Source organism: Musca domestica, unplaced genomic scaffold, assembly GCF_030504385.1.
Source record: "Musca domestica strain aabys unplaced genomic scaffold, Musca_domestica.polishedcontigs.V.1.1 16, whole genome shotgun sequence".
Classification (NCBI taxonomy): Eukaryota; Metazoa; Arthropoda; class Insecta; order Diptera; family Muscidae; genus Musca; species Musca domestica.
This window is the reverse complement of record NW_026712219.1, coordinates 2,049,783-2,068,907: the sequence shown is the minus strand read 5'-3', so window position 1 is coordinate 2,068,907 and position 19,125 is coordinate 2,049,783. Positions and strand designations below refer to the sequence as shown.

At 35.3% G+C, this 19,125-nt stretch overlaps 1 protein-coding gene across 1 annotated transcript in view; it reads right to left on the bottom strand.

The window, feature by feature from the left end:
* Positions 1-12,237, bottom strand: part of LOC131801372 (multiple C2 and transmembrane domain-containing protein-like) — a 94,536-nt gene extending 82,299 nt beyond the window's left edge. Inside the window, exon 1 of the mRNA XM_059119955.1 lies at positions 12,106-12,237. Within this exon, the coding sequence (XP_058975938.1) occupies positions 12,106-12,136 (31 nt within the window). The 5' untranslated portion in view covers positions 12,137-12,237. The remainder of the gene's footprint in view (positions 1-12,105) is intronic.
* Positions 12,238-19,125: the final 6,888 nt, after the last annotated feature.

The window sequence follows — 19,125 nt, the reverse complement described above, 5'->3', positions numbered from 1 at the left end:
TTTATTATAGGAATGGACTTTCATAAATTTTAGAATTTTTTATTCATTGCCTAGGGCTTTTTGAATCAATAATCGAAGATTTTAAAAACTATTTTCTACAAGACTATCAGAACTTTAATCTTAAATTGGCGAATATTTTTTTGCGACTACAAAGCTCGTACCCAGATTTTTTAAATCATTTTCGTATTCGAAGTTGAATTTGTAAAATATTTGTTAAAACTTAGCATTGCCCTAATCACGGACTTTTAAGACAAGTTTGACTTTTACGGTATTACATTTTTATTATACTCTACAACACTATGTAAGTTTGATTGGGCCAAAAATTATGTAACACCTCGAAATATTGGTTTCCCACATAGGAAAGTATATATGGATCTTCCTAGCTCGTCGAGCTGAGTCGATCTAGGTATGTGTTATGGCCCGATCCTCACGAAATAGAAACTGGAGGTGGGGTTAGGGTCAGAATAGAGCCCTATTGTTTTTGGAGATGATCGCAAAATATTTAGGGGTTGAAATAGACCAAAAACAGTACAAATACTTGATTTTGCAGTTACTCTAAAGGTCACAATTATATACCAATCAAAATTTTGCATGGAGTTTAGGGCTGGGCAGAAGCGTACAAATTTTAATGGTCATCGGACCACATTTAGCGGGTAAAATGGACATTAATTTTTTTTTTTTTTGTAAAAAATACGAAATTTTCCACTAAACCGCGAATATATTTTATCCTGGCGAAATCACAAATACACGAAAATATCACTTCTGACCGTTACATTGATACTCATATCCAAAATCTCGCATATATAGAAAAATATGTACAATCTCATATATCAAAGAAGGGAATGTTAGTTAGATCGCTGATAAGTCAAGAACCGCTGGACTGATTTTCACAATTCTCATGAATTCGGAATGGTCTCTTGCCAGAAAAGGACAACATCAAAGAAAATCGCGTGAAAATGTACCAATAAAAAAGTGAATATTTTTTGTTACATTTTTTTTAGTTTTTGTCATATTTTTTATCGCATGCGATTTTTTTCAGTTTGACTTACAATTTTGAATTGTAAATTTTTAAAGTTATTTTACACCCCACAACACTATGTGTTGAAGGTATTATATACAGGTCGCAATTATCATCCGATTCTCACGAAATTTTTTATGTGGTAGCGTTAGGGTGAAAATTAAAGCCTACTGTTATGGAGATTTAAATTCAGTGGTCCAAATGGACCAAAAAAAAAAAAAGTTTTCTGTAAGAGGAAAGAAGTCGAGCAAATTGGATGACTATTGGATTGTACTTAGCTGTAAAATGGACCATGGCTTTTGTGAATATTTTCGAATACAAAACACAGCAGAATATGTAAAAAAGGGTAACATCTGGGCAGGCCTCTATGACATTAGTTCAATATCGCGATCTTCCAAAATGAATTTGGACTTCAGGGGGCTTCCAACATATTGTAGTGGTGTAGGGTATCACATGGTCGGCCCCGCACGACTAAATGGGCCATGTAGGTCCACGTCACCTCAATAAAACGTCACCTCTCTAGTTTCGGTATTTTGGTGATTTAAGCGACAATAATCACCGGAATGGTTTTAAATTTGGTATTCGAAGTTCGTAATAGATACTACACCCTATTACAGCAGATTGTGTTGATTATTTAGAGGGTAAAATAAATCATAACTTTCCGCTAAAAAGGCACATCTGACTTTTAGCATGATGCTGAAAGCCAAGATTTCGGACATATAGCAACATATTTACAATATATATATAAAAGAAATTGATGTTAGTTATTCCGCTTCTCAATCGCATTGGTCTCCAACCAGAAGAGGATAAAATCTAAGAAAATCGCCTAACAATAAAGATCGCAATTATCGTCCGATCCTCACAACTTTTTGCATGGAGGTGGTGTTAGGGTCAGAATTAAACTATATATTGTTATGGAGATGTAAATTTTAGGGGTTCAAATGGACCAAATAATTTAATATTTTCCTGATTTTGCAATCAGGTCACAATTTCAAACCAATCGACCCGGAATTTTGCTTGAGGAGAGAGTTAAGGACATGGAAAAAGTCGACCATTTTAGATGACCATTGGATTATATTACGCTGTAAAATGGACAACACTTTTATACCCTCCACCATAGTAAGGAGGGTATATTAAGTTTGTCATTCCGTTTGTAACACCTCGAAATATACATTTTAAACCCCACAATGTACATATATTCTTGATCAGCATAAAATTCTATGCCGATTTATCAATGTCCGTCCATCTGTGGAAATCACCCTAGCTTCTGAAGGAGATGAAATAAGTTGATAAAAATTAACTCAAATGTGTATTATGCCTGCAGGACTTTTGGTATTGAAAATGGAGTATGTAGGTCTACGTCTTCGCATAGCCCCCACTTCCTTGACTTAGGGCTACGCTACCAGTATGACGGTAACGAGCGATGGTACGAGACACAAAAGATTTATTCAATGCTGCAGTGTTCAAACGATGACCACTTGGGTTTTCCAGCCAAATATAAAGGAATCGCACTACTACGCTTGAATTCCATCACGAATTACTTTTTTTCTGGAAAATTCTCACCAAAATGCATTTTCACGCCTGTAAACAATATAATGAGCTGTCACTGGACGAGTGACTTAGAAATGGCAGCAGTCTGAAACTGGTTGCAGTCTTTTCGTCTCACCCTGTAATTACCAATTTTATGCGAATATCTGTTAATCAAAATTTTAACCTTTTGTGGGGAAGGTACAGAAGTGTGCCGATTTATTTCATATTCATATCAGATCTCTGTTTCAGAAAAATATGAGAAACATAAATATTTAGTATTTGTTGAGGAGTTGTATTGTGGAGGATATGTTATTTAAAATTCTGATCCCTTTGTGGGAAGATACTAGTTGCAGTGGGTCGATATCTAACCAGCAAAATAGTAGTCCAATATATCCCATCTTCAGACGAGATCTGGTGTTAGTAAAAATATTGTGCGGTTGTAAGATTTAGAAGATTTTCCAAAAGAATTTTCGTTTTATGTAATTCTTTTGTTCCTCTTCTATTGAGCTTACGATCTCGTCACTTGGGTAAAAAATGTTTTTTGTCATAGAAGTTATTTTTTAAAATAACTTCTGGGGAGAATATCCCAGACAAGAAACAATGGAACTGATGAGGATTGGTGTCTCTTTCCGAAACCTAGGTATTCCCTGCCTTACCCCCTGGTAAACATTACCATCGTTCTTCACTCATAAACAAACGTTGTTTTTATAAAAACAACAATAATGGGATTTTGCCTGACGATTTTGCAACAACAAAATACTACGGTATCCCAAACAAGCAAGCCAAACACTGCTCTAATATTGGGATGTGTAACGACAATCCGTCTCCTATTTCACATTGTAAAAGAGTTGTGTTTATTCCAAATTTCAACCCTTTGTGATGGAAGTACTTGATGGAGTGAGTCGATATTGTCCATTTTCAGACCAGACCTAGCACTGACAAAAATATTGGAATGTTCCAAGTTTGAGCAAAGGTGAATAATTTTCTTCGGCAATTTTGACTTTTTGTGGGGGAGTTACCAAAAGGAGGTGACCGATATTGCCTATCTCCGAACTCGATCTAAGTTTGTTAATAATATTACAATGTACCAGGTTTGGATAAAATCGGAAACTCCCTTCGAGACAAATCGAACACCCTAGAATAACACCAAATGGCCTGAAAAATATTTGGTCCAAAGAGATCTAGGGTCTAAAACCGTTATTTGAGGCACGTTTTTGTAGTATTAAATGAAAACCCCGAAAAAGTTCCTTGTCCTTAATTTAATATCCTCGAATAAAATATACCAAAAAACCTTGAAATACGCCACTCATTTTATGAACATTAGCTAATGTGTACTGCACAAAATGTGATAATCACTTTGTTAGTCTGACAATTACGTTTTACATTCATTTCAAAAAGCAGTTGAAATATTTTAAGAAAGTGTAGAACGTGTCATAATCTACCAAAAATCTTCATTGCATTGCACTCTGCCATATTTCAAATGAAGACATAATGTGCCACCTGAGTTTTATTTGTGAATACCTGAAGCCATTCACTACCCCTCGAGCAGAAGCAAGTGAATAATTACCATAACGAGTTATTTTTTTTTGTCCGCATGCAAATTAAAATATGTAACTTTGTAAGTCACGTTCTAAATTAGACATTGCCATGAATGAGACAAATGATGGGGAGGTGTGCTGAAGAATCATATGTTAATATTTTACGTTTTTCATTTTGTTGCTCAAATCTGAGTTATCGTATAACAGCAACATTTTGTTGCAAAATTGGGGAACGGATTCTATTTTAAAAATTGAGATATATCTTGGTTGAAATGATGAAGGTAGGACTGTTTGTAAGAAATGTTCTTCTAGAAAATATTTTCCATTAATATTATATATTAGCAAGTGCCCACTATTTCGTCAGCGAAGAGTCCACTTTAAAAATTTAGATTCGTTCCAAGAGTTCGTGTTAGGCCTTTTTAGTACTAACAAGTAAGAAAAGGCCATAGTCGTGCAAGCCGACCATTTGATATTCTACAACACTACAATATGTTGGAAGTCCCCTCATGTTCAAATCCATTTTGGAAGATTTCGCATTTGAAATAATGTCATACAGCCCCGTCCAGATGTCACCCTTGTTTTCGCACTCCGCTGTGTTATTATGTTTTTGAAATAATTTCAACTAACAAGTAAAAAAGTAAGTGCGGCCGGGCTGAACTTTGAATATCCTCCACCATTTAGTTCAAATTTGGCAATTTTCAATAAAAAAAATCCATTAAAAATTCTGTTAGAATCTTAAAAATAGCGAATGTAGCAGTATATTAGGGTCCATACGACGACGTATAGATAATATTCAAATACTAAATTTGAAAACAAATCTGTTTATAATGTAGCTAAAATAAATAAAATACCGAATATAGGGAAGTATTATACGTGGCCCTGCACACACAGTTTTCTGGCATAGGCTTTAGTATCCATTACGAACTTCAAATACAAAATTTGAAATAATTCAGGTAAATAATGTCGCTAAAATCATCCAAATACCAAGTATCGGGAGTACCGTTATATGGGGGCTATACGAAGACGTGAACCTGCACAAACAATCTCCTGTCATATGCTGTAGTATTCATTACGAACTTCAAATACCAAATTTGAAACAATTCCGGAAAATAATGTCCCTAAAATTATCCAAATACCGAATATCGGGTGTACCGTTATATGGGGGCTATGCGAAGACGTGTGGACCCACATGGATCATTTTCTGGCTTAGGCTGTAGAACCCTTTACAAACTTCAAATAACAATATTGAATCAATTCCGGTGAATAATGTCGCTAAAATCATCAAAAGACCGAATATCGGATGGCACCGTTATATGGGGGCTATACGAAGACGTGGACCTACATGGCTCATTTTCTGTCTCAGGCTGTGGTATCCATTACGAACTTCAAATACCAAATTTGAAACAATTCCGGTAAATAATGTTGCAAAAATCATCCAAATACCGAATATCGGGGGTACCGTTATATGAGGGCTTTACGAAGTCGTGAACCCACATAGCTCATTTTCTGGATAAGGCTGTAGAATCCTTTACGAACTTCAAATTTTAAATTTGAATCAATTCGTTTGGTATAGCTCCCATACAACGGTACTTCCCGATATTCGGTATTTTGATGATTTCAGCGACATATTTCACCGAAATTGTTTCGAATTTGGTATATGAAGTTCGTAATGGATACTACAGCCTATGACGGAAAATTGTCTGTGCAGGTCCACGTACGTCTTCGGTACCTCCCGGTATTCGGTATTTTGATGTTTTTAGCGAAATTTTTCACCGGAATTGTTTTAAATTTGGTTCTTGAAGTTCGTAATAGATACTACAGCCTAAGACAGAATATTGTCTGTGCAGGTCCACGTCTCCGTAAATCCCCCGAATATCGGTACCTTCCGATATTCGGTATTATGATGATTTTAGCGACATTATAAATAGCATTTTTTTCAAGTTTCGCATTTGAGTATTGTAATGGCTTATGATGGCTGACAAAAGTGGCTTATGCAGGTTCACGTCGTCGTGTAGACCCTAATATAATGGCTACATTCGGTATTTTTAAGATGTTAACAGAATTTCTAATGGATTTTTTTTTGTATATTGCCAAATGGTGGAGGGTATTCAAAGTTCGGCCAGGCCGATCTTAAAGCTTTTTTTACTTCTTTTTTTCAATTTCCTATTAGGATGAACACAATGCTTGTGCGTCTCCGAGCAGTTACCAAAAAGGAAACCGCGCGTCCTTTAACCTAACAATGACCGTCCGTCTGTCTGTAGAATCATTCTATCTTCCGAACGAATTGATGTAGGTTGATAGAATTTTACTCAAATGCGTGTTTCGTCTGCTAATGGGAAATATATGTCCACTTTTAGGTGTAGCCCCCATTTAACTGTACCTCTCTATATTCCGTATTTTGATATTTTTGGTGACATTGTTCACCGGAATTGTTTCAAATTATGTATTTGAAGTTCCTAATGAGAACTACAACTTGTTACATTAAATTGTCTAAGCAGGTCTTCGTATAGTCCCCATATACAGTACCTCTCTATATTCGGTATTTTGATGATTTTAGCTATGATTTGTACACCGGAATTGTTAATATTTCGTACTTGCACTTCGTAATAAGTACTACAGCCTGTGATAGAAAATTGCAGGATCACGTCTTCGTATAAATCCCAAAATAACGGATTCTTTTTTTTGTTTATTTTTTTTTTTTTTTTTTTTTTTTTGAAAAATTTCAAATTCATTTTAAATGTTGGAGGGTATTCCAAGTTCAGCCTGGCCGAAATTACTGCTTTTTCACTTGTTGTTAATATAGACGAAATATCAATATCTAGTCAATTGTCTCACAAAATAGTAACCATTCCACTGTAAATGCGTACCAGTTTCAATGGCTATTCAGTAACATGTCACTGTCTTCTATGAAGTTGTGCGTTATGTTCGTATCAATTTGTCTCCTCATTTCCTACTATCTTAAAAAATAATATTTTCCTATAAAGTGTTCCTGGTGCTAACAATTACAATTACTAATTCTTTTGCTACGTTATTACCAACACCTGTGAAATACTTAGAAATTCTTTTAATTTGCACCTTTTGCTACAAATCAGCGACACAAAGGAGTTGAATTCTGCCATTAAAGGAAGAAACATAATTACATATATATTAATAAGTCATAACAGGTGACAATTATTTCTGTACCATATCCTCATATAGAAATGAAGAAACCCATGAAGCATAGAATATTTTGTATGGAGTAACGACTTGGAAATTTTTAACAACGGAGTGCGAGACTTAACACATGCTACACTGCAGACCATTGATTAAATTGATATAGTAATGAGAATGAAGTTTCATATAATGGACAGGATATTATTATGTTTCACAACGCTCGAAACTCCATACTTTGGGTATTTGAATATAGTGTGCCTCTTTAGTACCTAATGTGAAATAATGTTTACTGAAATCTATATGCATACATTCAAATATCGGGATGCATATACATGCATTCGAAATAAAATGATTTTTTAAATATTTTTCATCGATTGGTGAGAATCTAACCCACCACAAAGATTTAGAAGAGATTTTATTGGACAAAGATGATTATGATGTAGATATTGTACTGGATCTTACTACTGTATCCCACACTAATAAATAGTACCTTTTACTAGGCAAAACACTCCTTTTTATACCCTACACCACATAGTGGTAAGGGCATAATGTATTTCTGCATTTGTTTGTAACATGAGGATCTTCATATAATCACTTTCTAAGTCGATTTAGACATGCAACTCCGTCTGCCCGTCCGTCTGTCCATGCATTTTTGGTGTCCATGATGTTTGGCCGAAGGACAAACCCTTTTAAAATTGGTGTGAATCGATTCAAATTTAGATATAGTTTCCATATATATCTTTAACCGATTTCGGGTGAATTGGTACATCCGACCGAATTCAGTCTAGAAGCAAGTACATCGAATTCGGAGAAAATCGGTTGAGATATAGCTATAGCTCCCATATATATGTTTCGTTCGTTTTGGTGTTTAAGTCCCTTAAATTCGTAATATGCATTCGAAAACAATGATATTTGGTACCAGATATCTTATAGAGCTCGGAAATGCCTGTACCAAATTATATCAAGATCGGCTGAGATTTAGATATAGGTCCCATTCATATCTTAAACTGATTTCGGGTTAATTGGTTCGAAATGGCTCGAAAAGTATAGGAGCGACTTAATCGAAACCCGCGTCGCAGTGGCCGAAAAATGACTCGTGAGCTGAATATATCGCAATATTTCATTCGGCAAATATTGAAAAATGAGCTCGGGGTAAAACCATTGAAAAAAAAACAAAATAATCGTTTTACATGCCAAAGAGGTCAGCTGAAAGTGTGCACCTTCGGTTGGCCACCTCAACTCAAGCCGAATATAATCGTGAAAATATTCTGGAGGAAGATACAAAATACAGAAAAGTGAGAGATACCGTTGCATGATAACCAATACCAATCATTCTAAGTCCAACAGATGGACTGAATTGCATAAATCAAGTCAGAAAGTATTTCTATGCAGATCATCAAAATAAAGTATGGGTCCATCTCGCTTCCTTCTTCATGTAACGAACAAATGCACAAAGACATTGTTTAAGTTGGCCTTCAACTTCCCGAGTCCGGTCAATCACGGATGCTGATTGACACCACTGGTATCTCCTCGGCAACTTCTCTCGGCGAAGACCGTAAAGTGCAGGTGCCACTGGGCGGTGGTTGTTGTTGTTTAGCTCACTTTAATACATACGAGACTCTGCTCTCATTGGAAACAATTGTAAATGTAGTAGTAGTAATCGACAAAAATTCTCGGCGATTGCCGCGATCCTCTGTGATTGCATGAACCTCGGCGTTCACTTGTCATTTTGTAGTTGAAAAGTAAACACTAAGGTCTCTACGCCACCCCAAATTACACAATAAACAACCAACCTTATTTTAAACAAGTAAGCAAAGGCTATAGTCGTGCGGGGACGACCATGTGATACCCTACAACACTACAATATGTTAGAAGCCCCCCTAAAACCCAGATCGATTTTAAAAGATTTCGCTTTTGAAATTATGTCACGGAGCACTGACCTGACCAGGGACATTGGCCCAATATTTAAGCACTCCGTCATGCTGTTAGTTGTTGTGGTCCATTTTACATCCAAAATGCTAGAATCCTTACCTGTCCTTAACTCTATCCTCAGGCATGTCGATTGGTTTCAATTGTGTGATTAGGACATTTTTTTCTGTTTTTGGTTCATTTGAACCCCTCTGCATCTCTAAATTTAGACTCATCTAAATGCTTGTCACGGTATTTGGCTATATTCGTCAACGAAATCAGCATAAAAAAGCTAGAAAGTTCGGCTTTTGCGTATTTCGGATATCGCCTGTAAGTAATGCTGGTATTTTTTCACACAAAAGTAGTGGTCCATTCTACTTGTTGTCCTAAACTCTAACTTCACGCGAGATCTCGTGTCCTTTAGTTTTCATTTGTGATCTTTATAACAGCTGCAAAATCAGGAACATTTTTAGTTGTTGGTCCATTTCTACCCAAATATATTGCGGACATCTTTAAAACCAATAGGCCTATCCCTTCTGAGCCTTACCCTACCCTTGTGGAATTTTTTTGTGAGGATCGGACGATTATAAAAACCCCGACCTGGCAAGGTGAAAAAATATTATAAAATGTACACTTCAATATAATAAGTCAAATTGAAAAAATCGCATGCGATAAAAAATATGAAAAACAAGTAAGCAAAGGCTATAGCCGTGCGGGGCTGACCATGTGATACACTACAATATGTTAGAGACCCCCTTATGTCCAAATCCTTTTTAGAAGATTTAGCTTTAAAAACTTATGTCACGAAGCACTGCCCAGATATTACCCTAAGCATTTTAACCAGGGACATTTGCTCAATATTTACGCACTCCGTTGTGCTGTTAGTTACAGCTAAATATTATCCAATGGTCATCCAAAATGCTAGAATTCGTTCATGTCCTTGGCTCTCCTCTCAGTGTCGATTGGCTTCAATTGTGTAATCAGAAAAAATTTTCTGTTTTTGGTTCATTTGAACCCCTTAATATTTTGCGATCATCTCTAAAAGCAAGAGGCCCCTCCGTATCTCCAAATGTAGATTCACCTATATGATTTGCTTGTCTACGATAATTGGCTATATACGTCAACGAAATCAGCATACAAATGCCAAGTTCACCTTTTGTGTATTTTGGATATCGCCTGCAAGTAATGTTCTTATTTTTTCAGACAAAAGTAGTGGTCCATTCTGCCCGCTGTCCTAGACCACCCACTAAATATTACCTGATGACCATCAAAATTGGAAGGCTTCTGCCCAGCCCTAAGCTCTAGAACCGTGCCAACTTCCGCTTCGATTGGTCTATAATTGCGACCTGTAGAGCAGCTGCAAAATCATGAAATTTTTCAGTTTTTGGTCCATTTCAACCCATAAATATTATGCGATCATCTCCAATAGGAATAGGCTTCTATTCTGACCCAATCCCCAGCTCCATTCTACATTTCGTGAAGATCGGGCCATAACTGCGACCTGTAGAGTGATTACAAATTAACATGGACAGACGGACGGACGGACATACATAGCTAGATCAACTCAGCTCGGCGAGCTAGGATGATCCATATATACTTTCGTATGTGGGAAACCAATATTTCGAGGTATTACATAATTTTTGGCCCAATCAAACTTATAATACCCCCAACACATTGTGTTGTAGAGTATAATTAAAACCAATCACTACTTGTGTTTTATTATTTCTTTTTTTCACCTCCTCACAATTTCCCCGCCGAAACAGGCATCAGGGTGTGCTAGGGCATAATTATAGCTCTAAGTGATTACAATGTAGTGTCAAAAACCGGCTTATAGTACTTTTTAGTACTCATAAGCTCATCTGATGCCTCGTACCATATCAAGCTACATGCGAAATTTCAAAACTCAAGTCATAAAATAGAATAGAATTTAACCACTTTTTAGCAGTTTTTACTCCTCTTTACTACGAATTTCCAAAAACCACCCCTCCATCATAGTATGGAGGGTATATTAAGTTTGTCATTCCGTTTGTAACACCTCGAAATACACATTTTAGACCCCACAAAGTACATATATTCTTTATCACCCGAAAATTCTAAGTCGATTTAGCGATGTCCGTCCGTCTGTCCGTTTGTGGAAATCACTGTAGCTTCCGAACGAATTGAAGTATATTGATAAAATTTTACTCAAATGTATGTTATGTCTGCAGGACTTCTGGTATTGAAAATGGGCCATACAGGTCCACGTTTTGGTATAGCCCCCATATAACGGTACTTTCCGATATTCGGCATTTTAATGATTTTAGCGACATTTTTCACCGGAATTATTTCAAATTTTATATTTGCAGTTCGTAATAGATAGTACAGCCTAAGACAGAAAATTGTCTATGCAGGTCTACGTCTTCGTATAGCCCCCGTATAACGGTACCTTCCGATATTCGGTATTTTGAAGATTTTATCTACATTGTTACCGATTTTTTTTAAGTTTTGCAGGTCCATGTCGTCGTTTAGACTCTAATATGATAGGTAGAGTCGGTATTTTTTAAGATTTGTTGTTAATTGTTGTTGAGAATTGCCAAATTCGTTCCAAACGGTAGAGGGTATTCAAAGTTCTTCCCTGTCCAACTTACAGCTTTGTTACTTGTTTTGATTAAAACTTATTGCATTTAACATATAGCATTTCAAGATATTAATTTATTTTTTAATTTAAAGAATACATATTATACCACAATAACAAATGTCTATGCATAAATTTAAAATTCTCCAAAATAATATATCTCCAGCCAAAACAAATATTTTTCTATTATTTTTTCATCAGAGTGGAATAAATCAAATTCAAAGATTTCTTCAGATACAAACCCACACACATACATAAATATCTATAAAATCTCATATATTTACCCAGCTATTCTTTTTTTTTCTTTTTTGTTTATAAATGTCAACAATAACAATCAAACTTACCTGTTGACGTTGATGGTAAATGCTCCGACATTTTGTATAATTTCACTATTTATTTATTTACAAAACGGAAGGAGAAGGGACACGCCGCCGACACAGCAAAATGTCATAGACAGCAGCAAGAACAACAGCAACAACACCAAGTTTGCTGCAGACAGACAGACGGACACAAGGTTGGCAAAGAAAGGCCAACAGCTGCGTAACGAACGTGAAAATGGGGCGTTACATTCAGTCACAACAATTCCTTGGTGGCAGGATGAAAAACTTTCGTTTGTTGGTGATGACACATCAAAGGGAACGGCTTTCGTCAGCAGTGAGAGTCGGAGAGAGCGAGCGAGCGAAAGAAGGAATTGCAAAATAAATGAAACAATGGTGTCGGCGCAAACGGTAAACAGGATAAGCCCAACGGATGTAGACAACGTCAACGCTGGCTGTGATGGTGATGCGACGGAGATCCCAGATTTAATAACACCAGGAGGCAGCTACAAAGGCGTAAGATATTTTGTGTTTGTTGTTGTCGTAGTCTTATGCTGCCACAAAAGTTGGATGGCATCAACAGCTCCAGATAATTGTTGTGGGAAATAGTTTTACTCCAGCCCGTTGTTTTTTGTTGAAGAGTGAAGGGGAGAAAAGTTTTGGCACTCTCTTTTTCCTCTAGACTTTGTGGGTGGTATGGTAGGTGGGGGGAGAAAACAACTCTGACTGGAAAAAAAATTTACTTGTTGTTGTAGTTGATTTTTTTGTTTTGTTTATAAATTGCTTATCAAGTCTCAAAGGTTATGGTGGCGTTTGACATTTGCTGTTGTTGTCTTTCTTCTTTGGCAATTGCTTTTGTCGTTGCAAGTGACGTCATTATTGTAATTTTGTTCTTTATTTTTTAACAATTATCCAGATTGCTTGTGCTTTTCAAGTTCCTTTTGTTATGTATGTGTATGTGTGCGTGTGTTTGTTTGTTTTAGTGTTTTTCCTGTTCTCTGTTTTTCTTTACTCCTCTAGGCCTTTTTTGTTTCACATAAATTGAGCATTTCATTCCTTTGTTTGGTGCCACACACAGCATTCACTACATTGTGCAAATTTTCCATTCTGAAAAATCTCAAATATGTATTTCCGGTTTTTCGTAGTTATCCATTCGCTTATCTCCAACCATCCAGAAGTTGTGTTGTGGTTTTTGTATCTGCAAAAAGGAACATTTGTTGTTGGTATTTAAAAATAACTAGAAAGGTTACACAGTGGGTTTAAATGTTGGATTAATATTTGTTTGGAAAAGTAGACTAGGAAAATATATTAAAACATTAAATTGAAATTTAGACACAATAAAAAGATTTTGAGCGATGATTCCCACACTTGATACTTAATATATTCTCAAAACTCATTTTTTCTAAATAAATTTGCGAATATTTTCCTGTAAAACCTTGGAAAATGTGATTCAATAATCCACTATATTTTTTCGGTAAGACCTATTTAGGGGTATTCTGAAGAAGTAAACAATGGCAAATTCAATGGTAACTGCTATATTTCCGATATTGATATGTCTTCGATTTCAGACTATATAAAGGTCAAACGTGGAAAATTTATAAAATAGCGATTTCGTTGGAATGTGACTTTCAGTTTTAAAAATGCTAGTTGTTGAATGGAAATTTTGGAAATTTCAAACAAAAGTGATGGCCCCTTTCACACCCTAAATATTATCCGATGACTATCCAAAATAATCCCATCCAAAGTAATGCTTCCATTGCTCTATTATTTTGACCCAGAGAGTCTAGATCAACCCAGCTCATAACATCGTGTGTCTAGGACCAACATTTCTAGATGTTACAAACTTTTTGATCCAATTAAGTAATATTCGTATTGTTGTAGGTGAAAAACTCCACAACTTTTTAAAAATCTTACGGTTTCTGTCCTGAAAAACCTTAATTATTCAAAAAGTCTAAAAAATTTTTTATGGATGACCTTATTTATTTGTTTTAAATCCACGATATTCAAAAATGAAACTACTCTAGAACACAAAGTCGTTGAAAAATATATCTTAAGATAGAAGTGTTTTTTCGAGCTTGAGGTCTTTGTTGTTGTATTTATTTTAATATTCCAATATTTCGAAATTCAATGAATTTCATCTTCAGGGAAATAGTCATGTGTTTAAATACTAAATTGAATTTTTATTGCAATAATGTAACTTGACGGAGTAGAAACGCTACGCTAGCTTTAAGTTAATTATAAAAATTCAATTTAGTATTTAAACACATGACTATTTCCCTGAAGATGAAATTCATTGAATTTCGAAATATTGGAATATTAAAATAAATACAACAACAAAGACCTCAAGCTCGAAAAAACACTTGTTTCATTAAAATATAAAAAGGTCGAATAAAAAGGAAAAACATTAATTATCTTAAGATAGTTTAATATTCAGTTAAAAAGAACCACGATTCATAGCCAATACACCGTAAATTGGAAAGATCACATATAATAGACTCCCTCTTCAGAGGTAGTCATTGACAAACCTCCTCTTCACCAAGTATATATCAAATTTTCCTTCAAAGTCCGGCAACAATAGTTCGACAGAATTATTTTTTTTAAATTTTGGGGAAATTCCGGTAACTAATGGAAGTAGAGCTAAAAAAGAAGATACGGCGTTTTGATAGTTTACATTGCAAAGTAACCTAAAAAGGGAGGAAGTTTCCGACTTCCACATTTTTTCATATTTTCGTATTCGTAAGATTCCTTGGAATTCATGCATTTAAAGTATTCGAAAATACTGCAGTTAAAAAAGGAATATTTTTTTTTCGAAAATGTTAATCCTCAAGCAAGTGAAAAAGGGTATTTTTTTTGTAATTTTCATATCCTCAACCATATGGCTATAGTGGGTATATATTATTTGATACAGCCACAACGTGCCTCATCGAAATAACTGCTTTAGACACGGACCAAATTAGTTTTAGGAGTCTGTCGTCCCCTCTGTCTGGCTAGTGCGCACGTTAACTCTCAAAGGGATTATCTGATTTGGTCCAAACTTGATGCATCGTAATTTTATTGTCAAATATATTATTCTGGTACCTCTGCCACAAAGGGTCAAAATTGTGAATAACTATAAATCTCATACTTTAATATACTCTAAACTTCACACATTGTAATATTTCTACCAACACAATATATGTTGTGAAGATAATAGATATCGACCCGCCCCTTCTGCCACCTCCCCAAAAAGGGTCAAAATTTTCAAAACTTGTATCTCTATTATCACAAATTCTTTTAAAACTTAGTAACCAGAGATCTGTTTTGAATACAGAACTCTGGTACTTCCCAACAAAAGGTTTATGTTTTGATAAACAATTATCAAAGGGATTATCTGATTTGGTCCAAACTTGATGCATCGTAATTTTATTGTCAAATATATTATTCTGGTACCTCTGCCACAAAGGGTCAAAATTGTGAATAACTATAAATCTCATACTTTAATATACTCTAAACTTCACACATTGTAATATTTCTACCAACACAATATATGTTGTGAAGATAATAGATATCGACCCGCCCCTTCTGCCACCTCCCCAAAAAGGGTCAAAATTTTCAAAACTTGTATCTCTATTATCACAAATTCTTTTAAAACTTAGTAACCAGAGATCTGTTTTGAATACAGAACTCTAGCACTTCCCAACAAAAGGTTTATGTTTTGATAAACAATTATTCGTTTGAACTTGGAAATGAATTTTAGATTTCCTTAAATTTTTCCTCATACCAAAATTTTTTCCAGTAAAAGATGAAGTGGAATACTTCGGTCCATCTGTTACCTCACGTACAGCTTCCAAAAATTATTACACATCTCATGTAAAGGAGAATGAAGTAGTCGATTTGGTCCAAATCTGGCACATTTATATACATTGACCTACTCCATTGGAACTTCCCCCATAAAGGGCCAACAGTTTGAATATTAGTACATAGAGTACACACGATTTTTTTCGGGTTCAAGTGGAGACTAAAACTCGTTGACCATTCTGGAGTAACTCGTTGACCATTCCGGAGCTCAGGTAGTGTACATAATAAAAACCCGATCCCATCTTATCTGGAAAGATGTCTTCTTCCACTCGTACGGATAGATACCCGAGGATGTCTAACTCAAATAAGTTTTCTTTGGAAAACCACTGTGAGTTGATTTGCATGGCAATTTGATCACGTGATTTAGTTCTGCTGTAGCATATCGTTGCGGGAGTCTATGCAAGAATTAATTTGTTTTTTTTTTTTTTTTTTTTTTTTGTCGACATGGTATCCATGTTCTTTTTTATACGATATCGTTCATTTTGTGTGGTCTTGCTTTTCCTTTTTATATCGTTTATGTGTTGATGACGTCACACAGTACAGTCGGTGTCACATAATCGGGAATTGGAAAATTTTGCAATCCTACATTTTCATGCCTAAACAAATTCTATAGGAATTTGGGTCGACAATCCAAGAAAAATTATGAGAATTAAAAAATTCCAACATACCATATTTTTATAACCTGTATTATAGATTCATTGCAGCTATAATTTAAAACTGAAAGCAACTATTTAATACAGGGGAGGAATTCCTACTCTTAATTTCTACTAAGGCGTTTGTGTTTGAACCGATATTTATCAAATAAATATCGCCATCCTATGTGAACTGATATTACGCTTTATAGGCACAATACGCAGCTATATCCAAAACTAAACCAATATCTATACAATATAGCTATATCTTAACCGATTTTCATCAAGTTTGATATATTTTTTATACCCTCCACCATATTATGGAGGGTATATAAAGTTTGTCATTCTGTTTGTAACATCTCGAAATATACATTTTTGACTTTTGATATTGAATATGGACCATGTAGCTCCACGTTTTGGTATAGCCCCCTTATAACGGTATCTCCCGATATTCGGTATTTTGATGATTTTAGCGAATTTATTCTCCGGAATTATCTCAAATTTGGTATTTAAAGTTCGTAATAGATACAACAGCCTAAGACAGAAAATTGTCTGTGCAGGTCCACGTCTTCGTATGGCTCCCATATAACGATACCAAGCGATATTCGGTATTTTGATTTCATCGACATTATAACCGATTTGTTTTAGCTTCGCATTTGAATATTGTAATGGCTTATGACAAATGTTACCTATGCAGATTCATGTCCCGTATAGGCCCTAATATAACTGCTGCATTCGATATTTTTAAGATTTTAAAGATTTAAAGAATTTTTAACGGATTTTATTGTTTTTAATTATTGCCAAATTCGTTCCAAATGGTAGGCGGTATTCAAAGTTCGGCCCGGCCGAAGTTACAGCTTTTTTACTTGTTTTTATACCCTCCACCATACATAGTATGGAGGGTATATTAAGTTCGTCATTCCGTTTGTAACTCATCGAAATAATGACATTAGACCCAACAAAGTATATATATTCTTGATCAGTGTAAAATTCTAAGACGATATAGCCCTGTCCGTCGGTCTGTCCGTCTGTTGTAATCACGCTACAGTCTAAACGAATTAAGATAGGAAGCTAAAATTTTGCACAGATCTCTCTTTTGTCTGCAGGCAGGTCAAGTTTGAAGAATGGCTACATCGGTCCACGATATTGTATAGTCCCCATATAACGGTATCCTCGGTGTTCGGTATTTTGATGATTTTAGCCACATTTTTCAATTGAATTGTCTGAAATTCCACACAAGGAGTCCCTTATTAGTATTTCAGCCCCTGAAAGAGAATTATCTATATAGGTCCACGATATCGTATAACACCCATATAACGGTACCCCCGATATTCGGTATTTCGATGATTTTAGCCACATTTTCAAATCGTATTGTCTGAAAATCCACACAAGGGGTTCTTTGTGAACACTTTACCCCCTGAAAGGGAATTGTCTATATAGGTCCGCAATATCGTATATCCCCCATATAACGGTACCCCCGATATTTGGGATTTTGATGATTTTAGCAACATTCCCCAATGGAATTATCTGAAAATCCACACAAGGAGTTCCTTGTGGGTACTTTATCCCTTGGAAGAGAATTATCTATATAGGTCCACGATATCGTATAGCCCCCATATAACGGTACCCCCCGATATTCGGTATTTTGATGATTTTAGCCACATTTTTAAACGGAATTGTCTTAAATTCTAAGCAAGAAGTTCTTTCTGAATACTTTACTTCCTGAAAGAGAGTTGTCTATATAGGTCCATAATATCGTATATCCCCCATATAACGGTACCCCCGATATTCGGCATTATGATTATTTTAGCCACATTCCCCAATGGAATTATCTGAAAATCCACACAAGGAGTTCTTTGTGAGTACTTCACCCCCAGACATGGATTTGTTTATATAGGTCCACAATATCATATATTCCCCATATATAGGCAATCCGATATAATATATTTTAAAGATTTTAACAGAATTTTCAATGGATTTTTTACTAATTCGTTCCAAATGGCCCGGCCGAACTTACTGCTTTTTTACTTGTTCATTTTTGTAAATTCCAATTATCTGTCATGTACTGTATATATTGATTGCTTACCGAGATAGTGTGTGTGTGTGTGTGTGCGTGCAGAAACGTTTTCATTTTATTTACCAATCTTACAATAGAATTAAGTTCCTATTTATTACTCGAATGAGAGTGTCATGCCTTATCAACATGCAAAGTTGCCAGCAGAGTGTCCTACCGAATAGCGTTTGTGGTGTGTTCTTTTCAATGAAAACCGAATATTGTTTGTATTCTACTAGCCATTTATATTCAACATGTTGTTGCTGTTATTAAAACAATGGTCCCATAAACTATTTAATGTGAAAGGTTGAACATTATTGCAGGATGGAAAATTTCTATAGAACCCAGAACATATTCTTTAAAATATTAAAGACTTACAATTTAGTATTTCTAGAACATTTACTTTTTTGCCGTCGTGGATTATGAATGGATAATCGGAATGGAATATGGAAATGAATTTTTTTCTAAAAGTTGATGAAGCGTGACACTGGTAAACATATTCATTTCTCTTGGAAATCACTCTTG